Source organism: Pollachius pollachius, assembly GCF_949987615.1.
Source record: "Pollachius pollachius genome assembly, chromosome: 20".
In the NCBI taxonomy this organism is placed as follows: Eukaryota; Metazoa; Chordata; class Actinopteri; order Gadiformes; family Gadidae; genus Pollachius; species Pollachius pollachius.
This window is the reverse complement of record NC_136953.1, coordinates 455036-470127: the sequence shown is the minus strand read 5'-3', so window position 1 is coordinate 470127 and position 15092 is coordinate 455036. Positions and strand designations below refer to the sequence as shown.

The window sequence follows — 15092 nt, the reverse complement described above, 5'->3', positions numbered from 1 at the left end:
AGACTAAGGGAGTCTCCCTGTGGGAGTCCCTCGAGGACGACCAGGGAAGCCACCCTATTGTAGCTATGTGTCGGACTTCACTCAGCGTCAGGATTTCTACTCATAGACGACGCCACCATAGATCCTCTGCTCGGCGCAGCAACCCATCCAATCTGTGCCATCCACCGACCCTTGCCTACACTGACCTTGAAGTGATGGGAGGACTCTGGAATTGCCAATCAGCGGTCAAGAAGCCAGACTCCATTTCGGCCTGCGCGTCCCTCATGACCCTCCACTTCCGGGCCCTGACAGAGACTTGGATCACTCCAGAGAACTCTGCTGCCCTCTCCGCCGTCTACTCATCCTCACACACCCCAAGACAATCAGGGCGAGGAGGAGGGACCGGACTCCTCATCTAGCAGATGTGGTGCTACCAGGTCCTTCCACTAGAACACTTGGCCAGATCTGCTTTTGAACTCCACGCTGTCACTGTCACCCTTCCTATCGAGCTCTCCATTGTAGTACCGTCCTCCAGATCCCCTTTGTCACTTCTACGACGAGATGGATGCCCTTCTCAGCTGCTTTCCTGAAAATGGCACACCACTCGTTATCCTTGGCGACTTCAACATCCTGCCAGAGAAGATGCACTCACCTGAATTAACCAACTTTTTCACCACTTTTGACTTAACACTCTCCCCTTCTCCTCCCACACACAGGGCCGGGAACCAACTTGACCTGATATTCACAAGGTCCTGCATTCACAAGGCACCTCTGCTCTCTCTGTTACCCCGCTCCCCGTGTCTGACCATCACTTTGTTGCCTTTTCTCTCCCCTCTCCCCCCCTCCTCTCCCCACATTGTCACCACCCGCTGTAACCTCAAATCTCTGTCTCTACGTTTGCCTCAACTGTTCTGTCTTACTACCCTCTGTCGAACGATTCTCTCAACTATCCACTGAGGAATCCTCAGACACTCTGCTATCCTCCCTCTCCTCCTCTTTGGACTTCCTCTGTCCCTTCCACCCCAGACCGGCACGATCTTCACCCCCCCCCCCTCCTTGGCTGTCCGAATCTCTGCAGACTTATAGAGCAGAGTTGTGGGCAGCTGAGAGGAAATGGAAGAGATCAGACTGTCCTAATGATCAATCTCAATATCTTTTCCTTCTCTCTGATTTCACCTCCTCTGTGTCAACAGCCAAATCTGCCTTCTACCGCACCAAAATCAACTCCTCCGCCTCAAACCCCAGGAAACTGTTTCCCTCCCATCCACCTCCTTCCTGCCTCACTGCTTCGTTACCTACTTTACCCAGAAGGTAAAGGACATTAGCTCCTCTTTTATCCCTGCCTCCATCCTCCCTCCTCCCGTCCCCACCTCTGTCTTTACCCAATTTATCCCTCCTCTCTCCTCCAGGCTGTCTGAAGCGACATCCTGCCATTTCTCACCGCACTCTTCAACTCCTCCCTCACTTCAGGCATTGTTCCAGCGTCTTTCAAGACTGCCAGAATAAAGCCTCTCCTCAAAAAACCGACCCTTGATACCACCGACATCCAGAACTACACACCGGTATCTCTTCTTTCATTCCTCTCTAAAACACTGGAACGTGCCGTCGCTAACCAACTGTCCTCCTATCTCTCATCTAACAACCTGCTTGACCCTCACCAGTCAGGCTTCAAGAAGGCACGCTCCACTTAGACGGTTCTCCTCGCGGTGACTGAGTCCCTCCGTGCGGCCAGAGCCTTGTTTCTCTCATCGGTTTTCATTCTCCTCGACCTGTCCGCAGCATTTGACACGGTGAACCACCAGATCCTCCTTGCCACTCTCGCTGAACTCGGCATTGCTGAATCTGCCCTTTCCTGGTTCACATCCTACCTGACGAATCGCACTCATCAGGTAACATGGAATGGCTCCTTGTCCAAACCTTGCACGCTTGAAACTGGTGTCCCTCAAGGCTCTGTACTGGGGCCTTGTCTGTTCTCCCTCTATACCAGATCCCTGGGCTCTGTAATTACATCACACAGCTTTTCCTATCACTGCTATGCTGACGACACTCAGCTATTTCTCTCTTTCCCCTCATCTGACAAAGCCCTGATAGCAACACGCATATCTGAATGTCTGGCAGACGTCAGCACTTGGACAACTGCCCATCACCTGAGGCTTAACCTCAACAAGACTGAGCCCCTCCTAATGCCAGGGAAAGATTTCCCATACATGGACTTACTGGTCACTGTTGAGAACATCACTGTATCTCCTTCTCCAAAAACCTTGGTGTAGTGTTGGACAATCAGTTATGCTGCACCGCAAACATCACTGCGGTGGCCCGATCCTGCAGATTTGCACTTTACAACATCCGCAGGATCCGGCCCGGGATTCCTCACAGGGTAAGCAGCTCAACTTCTAGTCCAATCACTGGTCATCTACCGCCTCGACTACTGCAACCCGCTCCTGGCTGGACTCCCTGCCTCTGCTATTTAACCTTTGCAGCGCATACAGAATGCGGCAGCGCGCCTTGTGTACAACCTGCCGAAGTTCTCCCATGTGACCCCCTCTTCCGGGACCTCCACTGACTCCCTGTAGTAGCTCGCATCAGATTCAAGATGATGGTACTGGCATACAAGGCAGTTGATGGAACTGCCCCTGCCTACCTCCAAGCATTAGTAAAGCCACACACCCCAGCTCGATCCCTCCGCTCAACTACCTCAGCTAGACGTCTGGTCTTCGCTGGACGTCTAAACTTTTCTCTGTTTTGGGACCTCAGTGGTAGAACGAGCTCCCTGCCAATGTCAGGATCGCAGAGTCGCTCACCAGCTTCCGCAAAAGACTCAAGACTCACCTGTTCAGAGTTCACCTCGACTCTGCATAGCTACCATGCCCCTTCTGGCCACCATTGTATATCGTACGTCCTGGCACTTAATGTATGTACTTATTGTACACACTTAATCTACATTGCACTTATTCATAGTACTTAATTGTGCAACGTCTGCAGTAGCCTAGCGATCGTTAGAACATTTACATTTACATTTAGGGCATTTAGCAGACGCTTTTATCCAAAGCGACTTACAATAAGTGCACAATAAGTGTTAGTACTTGCACTTAGTTCTATGAACATCTTTACTGTACTGACAGCAATATATTGTTTCACTTCTTATGACAAATGTACTTATTGTAAGTCGCTCTCGATAAAAGTGTCTGCTAAATGCCCTAAATGTTAATGTAAATGTACTTCAACCACAGTCCTATTGATCATCCAAGTGTGACGTGAATGTCAATTGGTCCAAGTTTTTTTTTTACGACTTTGTTGACATAGCCCTCTATTCTCCTTGCTCCTTTTTAAATTGAACAAACAAAAACGTTCACCTTGAAAGTTGGCCTCAGTCTGCAGAGTTTGAACACAGCTCTGATGCAGATGTTCCAGGGGGACAAACACACACTTTTGGATCAAATCACATACCTTCATTACTCATGATCATGTGGACAATCTGCCCCACGGTGTCGTTGTTCTCGCTGAACGTGTCGTTGAAGTCTAGGAAATGCAGACAAAGAAAATTATTACTTAACAATACACATATTTTTCATAAAGTCATATACGCCCTAACAAGAAACTCACACACAAGTGAATCTGAAAGCCTTGTGAAGACCCAGGGTTAGTGTGTGTGAGTGAGTGAGTGAGTGAGTGAGTGAGTGTTTGGCCAACAGCCAAATAGAGGAAGGAAGGAAAAGTCCAGATAGTTAGACAGATAAGCACATTTCCCCAGAACTTGTAACGCCAAAAAACTTCATTCAACAACAGCGCCAGAGCCAAGACCAAGAGCCGTGATTGGCCAGCAGCGAACATGAGCGCGGCGTGCGAAGTATCGCCCAGCGCACAAGGAGAGAGGAACAAGTCTGGGATTCACAAGGATATTCTTCTAGATGAGCAATCTGTCAGAGAACCCTCCGTACACAGACACTCATGGTCCTGGTTAGGAAGGGGAGAGGAGAAGAGAGGAGGAGGGGGGAAGGAAGGAGGACGGGAGGTGAGAGGAGGAAAGGAGGAGATAAGCGGTGAGGGGAAGGAGAGGTGAAGAGGGTGAGGTGAAGAGATGCAATTAGCGATAGTTCCATAAGGGCATGAAACTGATACTGTACTTATATTTTAAACTCTTGTCTAGTTGGGCGTTTCCATTACAGTGTAATTAAAATAGACAAGTGTTCATAGGTTCTTCATAGTTTCACATCTTTTTTTCCACAGCTGTATAACGACTGTCATTTTACCATTGTTGTAAACTCTGCATACACCACTGGAATACGATACTGGGATACCATTGATACCAGTGGTATCAATTTAGAAATCCTTTCTACATTCCCTAGGAATCTCTCTCTCTCCAGCCTCCAGGATACTGGGAGGTACTGGTTGATACTGGGTGGTACCACTGGGAGGTACTGGTTGACACTGGGTGGTACCACTGGGAGGTACTGGTTGATACTGGGTGGTACCACTGGGAGGTACTGGTTGATACTGGGTGGTACCACTGGGAGGTACTGGTGGATACTGGGTGGCACCACTGGGAGGTATTGGTGGATACTGGGTGGTACCACTGGGAGGTACTGGTTGATACTGGGTGGTACCACTGGGAGGTACTGGTTGATACTGGGTGGTACCACTGGGAGGTACTGGTGGATACTGGGTGGAATGTACCATAAATGTGGATTTCTGTATTGAAATTGTATTAGATAGGGACGATGCAATTAGCTACAGTTCCATAAGGGCATGAAACTGATACTGTACTTATATTTTAAACTCTAGTTTGGCGTTTCCATTACAGTGTAATTAAAATAGACACGTGTTCATAGGTTCTTCATAGTTTCACATCTTTTTTTCCACAGCTGTATAACGGCTGTCATTTTACCATTGTTGTAAACTCTGCATACACCACTGGAATACGATACTGGGATACCGTCGATTGGTGGATACTGGGTGGAATGTACCACTGGGCTGGTACTGGTGGATACTGGGTGGAATGTACCACTGGGCTGGTACTGGTTGAATGGAATGTACCACCGGGCTGGTAGAGTCGAGGGAGGGGGGGGCCAGCCCGCTGAAGCACTCCCCGGCCATGCCCTAAACCTGAGCTGGCCCCCATAAAGATTACAATCAGACGTGGGCCAATCCCAACGCAGGCTGGGTGTCAGGCGGACCTTCAATGCTGCTGCTGTCTCTTAGAGTCAAGACTAGACCGTGGTTGGTCTCGTCTGCCCTGTCTCTGTACGTCTTCACACGTGACGACCATGCAGGTAATGTACAAGACCATGGGTACGACACACCGCCCCCCCCCCTCACCTCCGCCCAGCTCCAGGTCCTCCTCTGGCTCCTCTGCAGGGGGCTCCCCGGTGGTGCAGCGGTAGCCCTTCCTCTTCAGGAGGTGACAGATCAGGACCCCCAGGAGCCCAAGCATGAAGAAGACCGGCACCAGCACAAAGGCGATGTACTCTGGGTTGGTCTCGTCGTCACCAGCCCTGCCAGGCGACGCAGGGCTGGTGGTCTGGCCCGCTGGAGGGAGGGGAGGAACACGTTATTCACCATCACGGGGGGGAACACGTTATTCACCATCACGGGGGGGAACACGTTATTCACCATCACGGGGGGAGGAACACGTTATTCACCATCACGGGGGAGGAACACGTTATTCACCATCACGGGGGGGGGAACACGTTATTCACCATCACGGGGGAGGAACACGTTATTCACCATCACGGGGGGGAACACGTTATTCACCATCACGGGGGGGAACACGTTATACACCATCACGGGGGGGAACACGTTATTCACCATCACGGGGGGGGGGGGGAACACGTTATTCACCATCACGGGGGGGAACACGTTATTCACCATCACGGGGGGAACACGTTATACACCATCACGGGGGGGGAACACTTTATACACCATCACGGGGGGAACACGTTATTCACCATCACGGGGGGGAACACGTTATTCACCATCACGGGGGGGAACACGTTATTCACCATCACGGGGGGGGGAACACGTTATTCACCATCACGGGGGGGAACACGTTATTCACCATCACGGGGGGGAACACGTTATTCACCATCACGGGGGGGAACACGTTATTCACCATCACGAGGGGGGGGAACACGTTATACACCATCACGGGGGGGGAACACGTTATTCACCATCACTGGGGGGGGGGAGGAACAAGTTATTCACCATCACGGGGGGGGGGGAACACGTTATTCACCATCACGGGGGGGGACACGTTATTCACCATCAAGGGGGGGGGGAACACGTTATTCACCATCACGGGGGGGAACACGTTATTCACCATCACGGGGGGGTAACACGTTATTCACCATCACGGGGGGGAACACGTTATTCACCATCACGGGGGGGGAACACGTTATTCACCATCACTGGGGGGGGGGAACACGTTATTCACCATCACGGGGGGGAACACGTTATTCACCATCACGGGGGAGGAACACGTTATTCACCATCACGGGGGGGGAACACGTTATTCACCATCACGGGGGGGAACACGTTATTCACCATCACGGGGGGGGGGAACACGTTATTCACCATCACGGGGCGGGGGGGGAACACGTTATTCACCATCACGAGGGGGGGGAACACGTTATTCACCATCACGGGGGGGGAACACGTTATTCACCATCACGGGGGGGGAGGAACACGTTATTCACCATCACGGGGGGGAACACGTTATTCACCATCACGGGGCGGGAACACGTTATTCACCATCACGGGGGGGGGGGGAACACGTTATTCACCATCACGGGGGGGGGAACACGTTATTCACCATCACGGGGGGGGGGAACACGTTATTCACCATCACGGGGGGGGAACACGTTATTCACCATCACGGGGTGGAACACGTTATTCACCATCACGGGGGGGTAACACGTTATTCACCATCACGGGGGGAACACGTTATTCACCATCACGGGGGGGGAACACGTTATTCACCATCACGGGGGGGGGGGGGAAACACGTTATTCACCATCACGGGGGGGGAACACGTTATTCACCACCACGGGGGGGAACACGTAATTCACCATCACGGGGGGGGAACACGTTATTCACCATCACGGGGGGGAGGAACACGTTATTCACCATCAAGGGGGGGGGGGGGGGGGGACACGTTATTCACCATCACGGGGGGGGGGAACACGTTATTCACCACCACGGGGGGGGAAAACGTTATTCACCATCATGGGGGGGGGGGAACACGTTATTCACCATCACGGGGGGGGGAACACGTTATTCACCATCACGGGGGGGAACACGTTATTCACCATCACGGGGGGGGGGAACACGTTATTCACCATCACGGGGGGGAACACGTTATTCACCATCACGGGGGGGAACACGTTATTCACCACCACTGGGGGGGGAACACGTTATTCACCATCACGGGGGGGGGGGAACACGTTATTCACCATCACGGGGGGGAACACGTTATTCACCATCACGGGGGGGGGGGGGGAACACGTTATTCACCATCACGGGGGGGAACACGTTATTCACCATCACGGGGGGGAACACGTTATTCACCATCACGGGGGGGGGGGGGGGGTAACACGTTATTCACCATCACGGGGGGGAACACGTTATTCACCATCACGGGGGGGGAACACGTTATTCACCATCACGGGGGGAACACGTTATTCACCATCACGGGGGGGAACACGTTATTCACCATCACAGGGAGGAACACGTTATTCACCATCACGGGGGGGGGGGGGAGGAACACGTTATTCACCATCACGGGGGGGGGGAACACGTTATTCACCATCACGGGGGGGAACACGTTATTCACCATCACGCGTGGGGAGGAACACGTTATTCACCATCACGGGGGGGGGGGCGGAGGAACACGTTATTCACCATCACGGGGGGGAGGAACACGTTATTCACCATCACGGGGGGGGGAGGAACACGTTATTCACCATCACGGGGGGGGAACACGTTATTCACCATCACGGGGGGGGGAACACGTTATTCACCATCACGGGGGGGAACACGTTATTCACCATCACGGGGGGGGAACACGTTATTCACCATCACGGGGGGGGGGGGGAGGAACACGTTATTCACCATCACGGGGGGGGGGAACACGTTATTCACCATCACGGGGGGGGGAACACGTTATTCACCATCACGGGGGGGAACACGTTATTCACCATCACGGGGGGGGGAACACGTTATTCACCATCACGGGGGGGAACACGTTATTCACCATCACGGGGGGGAACACGTTATTCACCATCACGGGGGGGGGAGGAACACGTTATTCACCATCACGGGGGGGGGGAACACGTTATTCACCATCACGGGGGGGGAACACGTTATTCACCATCACGGGGGAGGAACACGTTATTCACCATCACGGGGGGGAGGAACACGTTATTCACCATCACGGGGGGGAACACGTTATTCACCATCACGGGGGGGGGAACACGTTATTCACCATCACTGGGGGGGGGGAGGAACACGTTATTCACCACCACTGGGGGGAGGAGGTGAACAACACGTTATCCACACCCAGGGGGAGGTGGATAAATGGGTGCGTACAATTATTCACCATCAGCAGATGCGGCCGACACCTAGGGTGGGAATAGAACCCTAGCACGCCGGCAATGTTCTTATCAGCACAACGGTAAGGGTAAGTTATCCAATAACATAAACATACATTGTCCGATAAGGGTTTGGTTAGTTACTGGACATTGTGCGATGTTTTAACGTGAGCAGGGTCAAAGACCACTTGTGTCACGCCCTGCATTGACTAGAAGGTATCTAGACAGGACCACAGGAGAGGAGTGAGAGACGGAGGGGAGAGACCGAGAGCTAATAATGTCAGAGCGAACAATTTGAAGGGGAGGATGGGCGTGTATGGTTTAACCACAAGAGTCACGCAGACTAATTCAGAACCATAATAACACACGAACCGCAAGATCAGCTGTGTTACATCATCCAAGTCCTTTAATAAGCTTTGTCTGCTCTTGAGCAGCTCCACTCTGAAAGGTCCCATGGAATGCTACTTTATGGATGCTTATACATAGGTGTCAGTGGGCCCTTAATACAGTATTTGAAGACGTTCAAGAAATTCAGCCTTGGTGCAGAATTACAGCCACCACGAGCCAGTCCCACAAGGAGCTTTCCACAAACATGCCTTTTTTAGAGGCGGGTCAAGGTGGAGGGTGGGGTTGTGGGCCTGAGCAGCTTGCGACCATGGTACCATGCGCTAGTTTGTACAAGATGGATCGCAATGGCTCGGATTCATAATGTCATCCAGAGGCGCACAAAGCCTTTGGCCGTGTTCTGCAAATATTCTAGAACACTTTGGATGCTGCGGCAGGAGGCCTTGAGCTCTATATCTAAGTAATATCATATTATACATAGATATTATCATAAAATACATATTATCACGGCAAAAAGCTGTCTGCGCCTCCAGGCGATATTATGAATCTCAAACGACTGCGTCAGGTTCTCCGACGTCTCTGGTTCTTCAACGTCCACATCAATCTGAAGTAGACTGAACCACGACATGGAGCAGAAAGGGATTGTGGACCGACACCCCCACCCAGAGGCTGCTCCACCGACACCAGGGCCCCCACCCAAAGGCTGCTCCACCGACACCCCCACCCAAAGGCTGCTCCACCGACACCAGGGCCCCCACCCAGAGGCTGCTCCACTGACACCGGGGCCCCCACCCAGAGGCTGCTCCACTGACACCAGGGCCCCCACCCAAAGGCTGCTCCACTGACACCAGGGCCCCCACCCAGAGGCTGCTCCACTGACACCAGCGCCCCCACCCAAAGGCTGCTCCACTGACACCAGGGCCCCCACCCAGAGGCAGCTCCACCGACACCAGGGCCCCCACCCAAAGGCTGCTCCACCGACACCAGGGCCCCCACCCAGAGGCTGCTCCACTGACACCAGGGCCCCCACCCAGAGGCTGCTCCACCGACACCAGGGCCCCCACCCAAAGGCTGCTCCACTGACACCAGCGCCTCCACCCAGAGGCTGCTCCACCGACACCAGGGCCCCCACCCAAAGGCTGCTCCACCGACACCAGGGCCCCCACCCAGAGGCTGCTCCACCGACACCAGGGCCCCCACCCAAAGGCTGCTCCACCGACACCAGGGCCCCCACCCAAAGGCTGCTCCACCGACACCAGGGCCCCCACCCAAAGGCTGCTCCACCGACACCCCCACCCAGAGGCTGCTCCACCGGGGCCCCCACCCAGAGGCTGCTCCACCGACACCGGGCCCCCACCCAGAGGCTGCTCCACCGGGGCCCCCACCCAGAGGCTACTAGGAGGCCCATCCTTTGTCTTCTCATTATAAATAGACGATAGCTGGGCCGCGATAATTCCAGCTGCTATTAAAAGAAGGATGATTGGAAACTGATCTCTGCTAAAGAGCAGCTGATGAAACATACATGCATGCATTTGCGTGAATGAATACACACACGCGTGAACCCACATGACTTCAGTCTTTTCCCTCATGGCATTATGGGTAAAGGAGGTAGGAAGACAGAGTTAAAGAGAGACCAGAAAGACACTGTGAGAGGAAGAGAGAGGTAGAGCAAAAGAGAGAGACGGATACAGCGGACATTGTGAAAGTCTTCAAATGTGTGTGTGTGTGTGTGTGTGTGTGTGTGTGTGTGTGTGTGTGTGTGTGTGTGTGTCAACAGACCGAGAGGGAGAGGAGGAGATAGAGAGAGGTTGAACTTGAATGAGAGCCATTCAGTGACTTCCAAAGGTCACTATGGGGGAGGGGGTTGTAGTCACGTACTAGTATGCAATCAACATCAACCCTGTTAATATAGATCATCAACGTATCTTGAAATGAGGTGATGGCATATAGTTCAACAGTTGCACATCTAGTTGAAATTACAACAACCACACACTCTCAAACACACACACACACACACAGGACTTTAGACTCCTTCAGATGGTTCAGGACAACCAGGGGTCTGACAGGAGTGGCCCGTCTCTTTGTTGGCGTTCAGTCACTAGATAACGGAGACCACGCCCTGCACCCCCGCTGCAGAGTCCCTTTAGCTTCAGGTACCTGGCTGTTCTAGCTGACGCTCGGATCCCGGGTCCATGAGACGAGTCCGAGCCGAGGTCAGGGAGGGGAGGGCTCTAGAGGTCAGAGATGCCTACAGGACTCCACCGTCGAGACCAGGTAAATCAACTTACCTGGGGGCCGCTGGAGGTAGAGTCTGGGTCAGGCGGGGCCGCATCAAGTATTCCACAAAAAAAAGGAGCACAACTGACCCAATCTAAGTTAATCATTGGGCTAGAATTAGATCACGTTGGCTATGTAATCGCTGACAACAGGGGACATTTCATAGTGGTTGGCGGAAACCGGGACATTTTAGCTTCCTTTGGTTTTTGTCGGGACTCAGGACACGCAACTCAAATAGGGACTGTCCCGGCAAAACCGGGACATCTGGTCACCCTAACACAAGTGATAAAAAACATTGGCAAGCCACTCACCAAAAATGTGCTTTTGACAACAACACGCGGGCCGCACTAACACTAAACTTTGATGTCAAGTAGGGGGCCACAAAATATCATCTCGCGGGCCTCAATAGGCCCCCGGGCCGCGAGTTTGAGACCACTGGTCTAGACCATGTGACCCCTCTTCTCCGGGACCTCCACTGGCTCCCTGTAGTAGCTCGCATCAGATTCAAGACGATGTTACTGGCCTACAAGGCGGTCAATGGAACTGCCCCCACCTACCTCCAAGCATTGGTGAAACCCAACACCCCAGCTCGAGCGCTCCGATCAACTACTTCAGCTAGACATCTAGTACCACCATCGCTTAGAGCAAGCAAGAGTCCATCATCAAAGTTACCACTCACCCTGTTCTGGCACCGCAGTGGTGGAACGAGCTCCCAGCTTCCGCAAAAGACTCAAGACTCACTGGTTCAGAGTCCCCCCCCCCCCCCCCCCCCCATGCACTTATTCTATGTCATACTTCCTGGCGCTCTCAACTCACTGGTACTTAGTTGTATATCATGTTATCCTAGCTATGTTCTGTGTTGCTGCATACAGGGAATGGGTTATCCCAGCGATTGGTAGTGCTTGGCACTTGGTGTTATGAACATCCTTACTGTACCAACAGCGATATATTGTTGATTCTAATGTACTTATTGTACGTCGCTTTAGATAAAAGCGTCTGCTAAATGCCCTTAATGTAAATTTCTACAAAGTTCAACCTTTGGGCTCGGACTCAAACCACGAGACCCTCCTGCCCCGTAGTCCTCCACACGGTCATCTTCAGTGATGCCTTTAGACAGAGAAGTCATTGATGTGAATTGATGGGCGGTTACACTGAAACAGGACGCTCAGGGGAACTGCACCTTCATTATTGACACAGACGGTTGTGAATCAGAGCCACACACACACACACACACACACACACACACACACACACACACACACACACACACACACACACACACACACACACACACACACACACGTCAGTCCAAACGGTTGGAGGGCACACACTCTGACCCCTAGGTTCCCTAGCCATCACTGTGGTCCTGAATCACCGGTCAAGGCATTCCAGCGTGACACACACAATGGAGCCTTTGTGTGCGCTGCCGTGCACGTCACTTAGTGCACGTGTGAGTTAGTAAGTCAGGGAAATGAGCCACAGTGCTGCCTCGCTATACATCACACACAAACCCACATCTGAACGCTTCAATGTCTGAATACGTCTGCCCCCAGTCACACATGGCTGGTGCTGGTCAGACCCCCACTGTTCCCAATTCCCCCAGCAGCTTATCTATACCAACATGGTGATAGAGCCCTTTGTCCCTTCGGTGAACTCCATAGCCTGACAGCCTCTCTCTGCCTTTCACCGACCCGGATATGGAGGATCCAGGGTGCATTCCAAACCCTCCCCTGCGCCCTACTACTCTGCTCCGCCTACTGCTGGTTCTGTGTAACCTCTGGGAGACGAGCAGGAGCAGGAGATGTGTGGAGCTGAGTCACTGAAAGGCGATTAGCCGCATCTTAAATGTGCGTCTAGTGGCGTTGTCTAAGAATCTCAGTTCACTTAATGTCTAATACACCATGCATCCTATGGGCATGGTGACCATGTGGACTAGCTTTTGGAGAATCACTAAAGAACGAGTGTTGGAAGACACCGTGCCTCTACAGTTCAGTCTGCTTTAGCAACCAGTGGAAATGATTCAACATAGGCCCAGTTTAAGATGAAACCTTTCCAAGTGAGACAGGATATTGACATTGGCACTAAGATCGGGGTTGGGGGGTGGGTTTAACGGAGGAACTATAAGAGGTTATTCCGATTGATGTCATTAATAGCATGCTTGAACGGATCAATAGGCCCTGACTGGTATTTAATAGCTGTCAGCCAAATACTTGATTTCAAGGGTTTAGCCGGCAGGATAAATGTATCGTTTTTGTTTTTTTCCTAGTAAGTAAAATGAGAATGATGCAAAGAAACCTTAAAAGAGAGTAGCAGTTAAATCACGAATGAGGAAATGTAGGGATATTTGAGAAGTGCAGTTTATTTCTTCAACTATTTATTTCACTGGTAGAGAATGTTCCATTTCCTCAGAAGACAGGAAATTGCATGTTGCAAGGAGTTCCACATTCCAATGGGTCACTAAAAAGTAGTTCAAGACAGACGTTTTACCATTGGATATTAACTGGAAGATGTTTTGTTTTATTTGTGATTTAGGATTACATAGTGCTCTTTGGATATTGCAGACAAAGTGTGAAATATTGTTATTCCATTGTAGCAGCACTTGTTTAGTTTCCAGCTTTCCTTCCGTGCCACTCGTTGGAGTAAGTCTGGAAGAGGAAGTACCATTGGAGCATCATCAAGTTTACTCCCACTAGTAAAATACCTTCAAAAGCAGCAAATATTCGCCCTTCTCTCCAGAGGAGCGAATTTGAATGACCAAAATATTGTCTATTCGTGTCTTTCCATTGACTTTGGAGGTAATCGCGCCGTGCCTTGGCTTTTGGTGTGAAGTCACCTTAGGGAAGCCATCAACATCGATCTCTGCCGTCTCCCAAAGCCGACAAAGGACAGGACAGTGAATTTGTTGTATTTTTAATGACAATATCCCCGCTAGTTAGCTCATTTTTGTATGCATTACAACTTTTAACACAATTATTATGAATAAAATAGTCCCTCATTTGCTCCTACACCGATAACAATTCATAATATTATTGGTTTGACCATCGGATAAGGATTATAGTTACAATGTCATATTCAAGATTACAAGTTATTTGAACGTCAACAATCTCATAACTTTAAGTAAACCAAACACAAGTAAACCAAAAAGATTTCTGTTTTTAAACAGACAAAGGCTGGGTTAGTCCAATTCGAAGCCGAAACCGAAACAAATCCATGCCAAATGTAAACTAGTTTAAAGCCCAGACCAGGGTTAGAAGTGTTGACACAGAACACAAGCTTATAATTAAACAGGTTGAGGTACTTATGCTGGTTTTCACTGGTGACAATGAATCAGCTCTCCCCTAAAGCGTGCAGGGCACCATTTCAATAAGGTAACTGTGAGTTTTTTAAACCCAAAGTGTGAGTTTCCCAGCGGTGTCAACGGAGAATCTAAACCTGTTGTCCCTATTGGAGAAAACCACCTAGGCAGGGCAGCTTGTATGCAAGCATCGTATACTTGTGTCAGACAAAACAAAGACACAGCTATACGTGCTGCTAAATACTTGTTTGGAATATAATGCTTGTCAATGGAATGCCATCTGCCTAGTCTCAGAATGTGCGGACTCACAAAAGCATGGCTGATTCACACCTCGACTTAGACAATGTCAACAATTAATCACGGCAAACCGGACGACTCCTTAGGACCAGTAGTGAATCTCTGCTTGCATCAACCAGAAACCAATAACAACATGCCACCCTACACAACTCATGAAGCCTATACCAGTCATCTGCATTCAGCAGAACTCGGTGCCATTGTATTTAGGATGAGGATCAGCAGCCAGAGAAGTGGAGCTACATGCAGCCACTAGGCACTGCAGCTCAGGTGCAGGTAAGAGGAAGTGACCATTAGCACATCATTACCGCTGGACT

At 51.1% G+C, this 15092-nt stretch overlaps 1 protein-coding gene across 1 annotated transcript in view; it reads right to left on the bottom strand.

The window, feature by feature from the left end:
- rell1 (RELT like 1) overlaps positions 1–15092 on the bottom strand; it is a 30015-nt gene that overhangs the window by 13520 nt on the left and 1403 nt on the right. The window contains exons 2-3 of the mRNA XM_079758001.1: positions 5296–5505; positions 3427–3498 (exon numbers count right to left, since the gene is read on the bottom strand). Coding sequence (XP_079614127.1) covers positions 3427–3498; positions 5296–5505 — 282 coding nt within the window. The remainder of the gene's footprint in view (positions 1–3426; positions 3499–5295; positions 5506–15092) is intronic.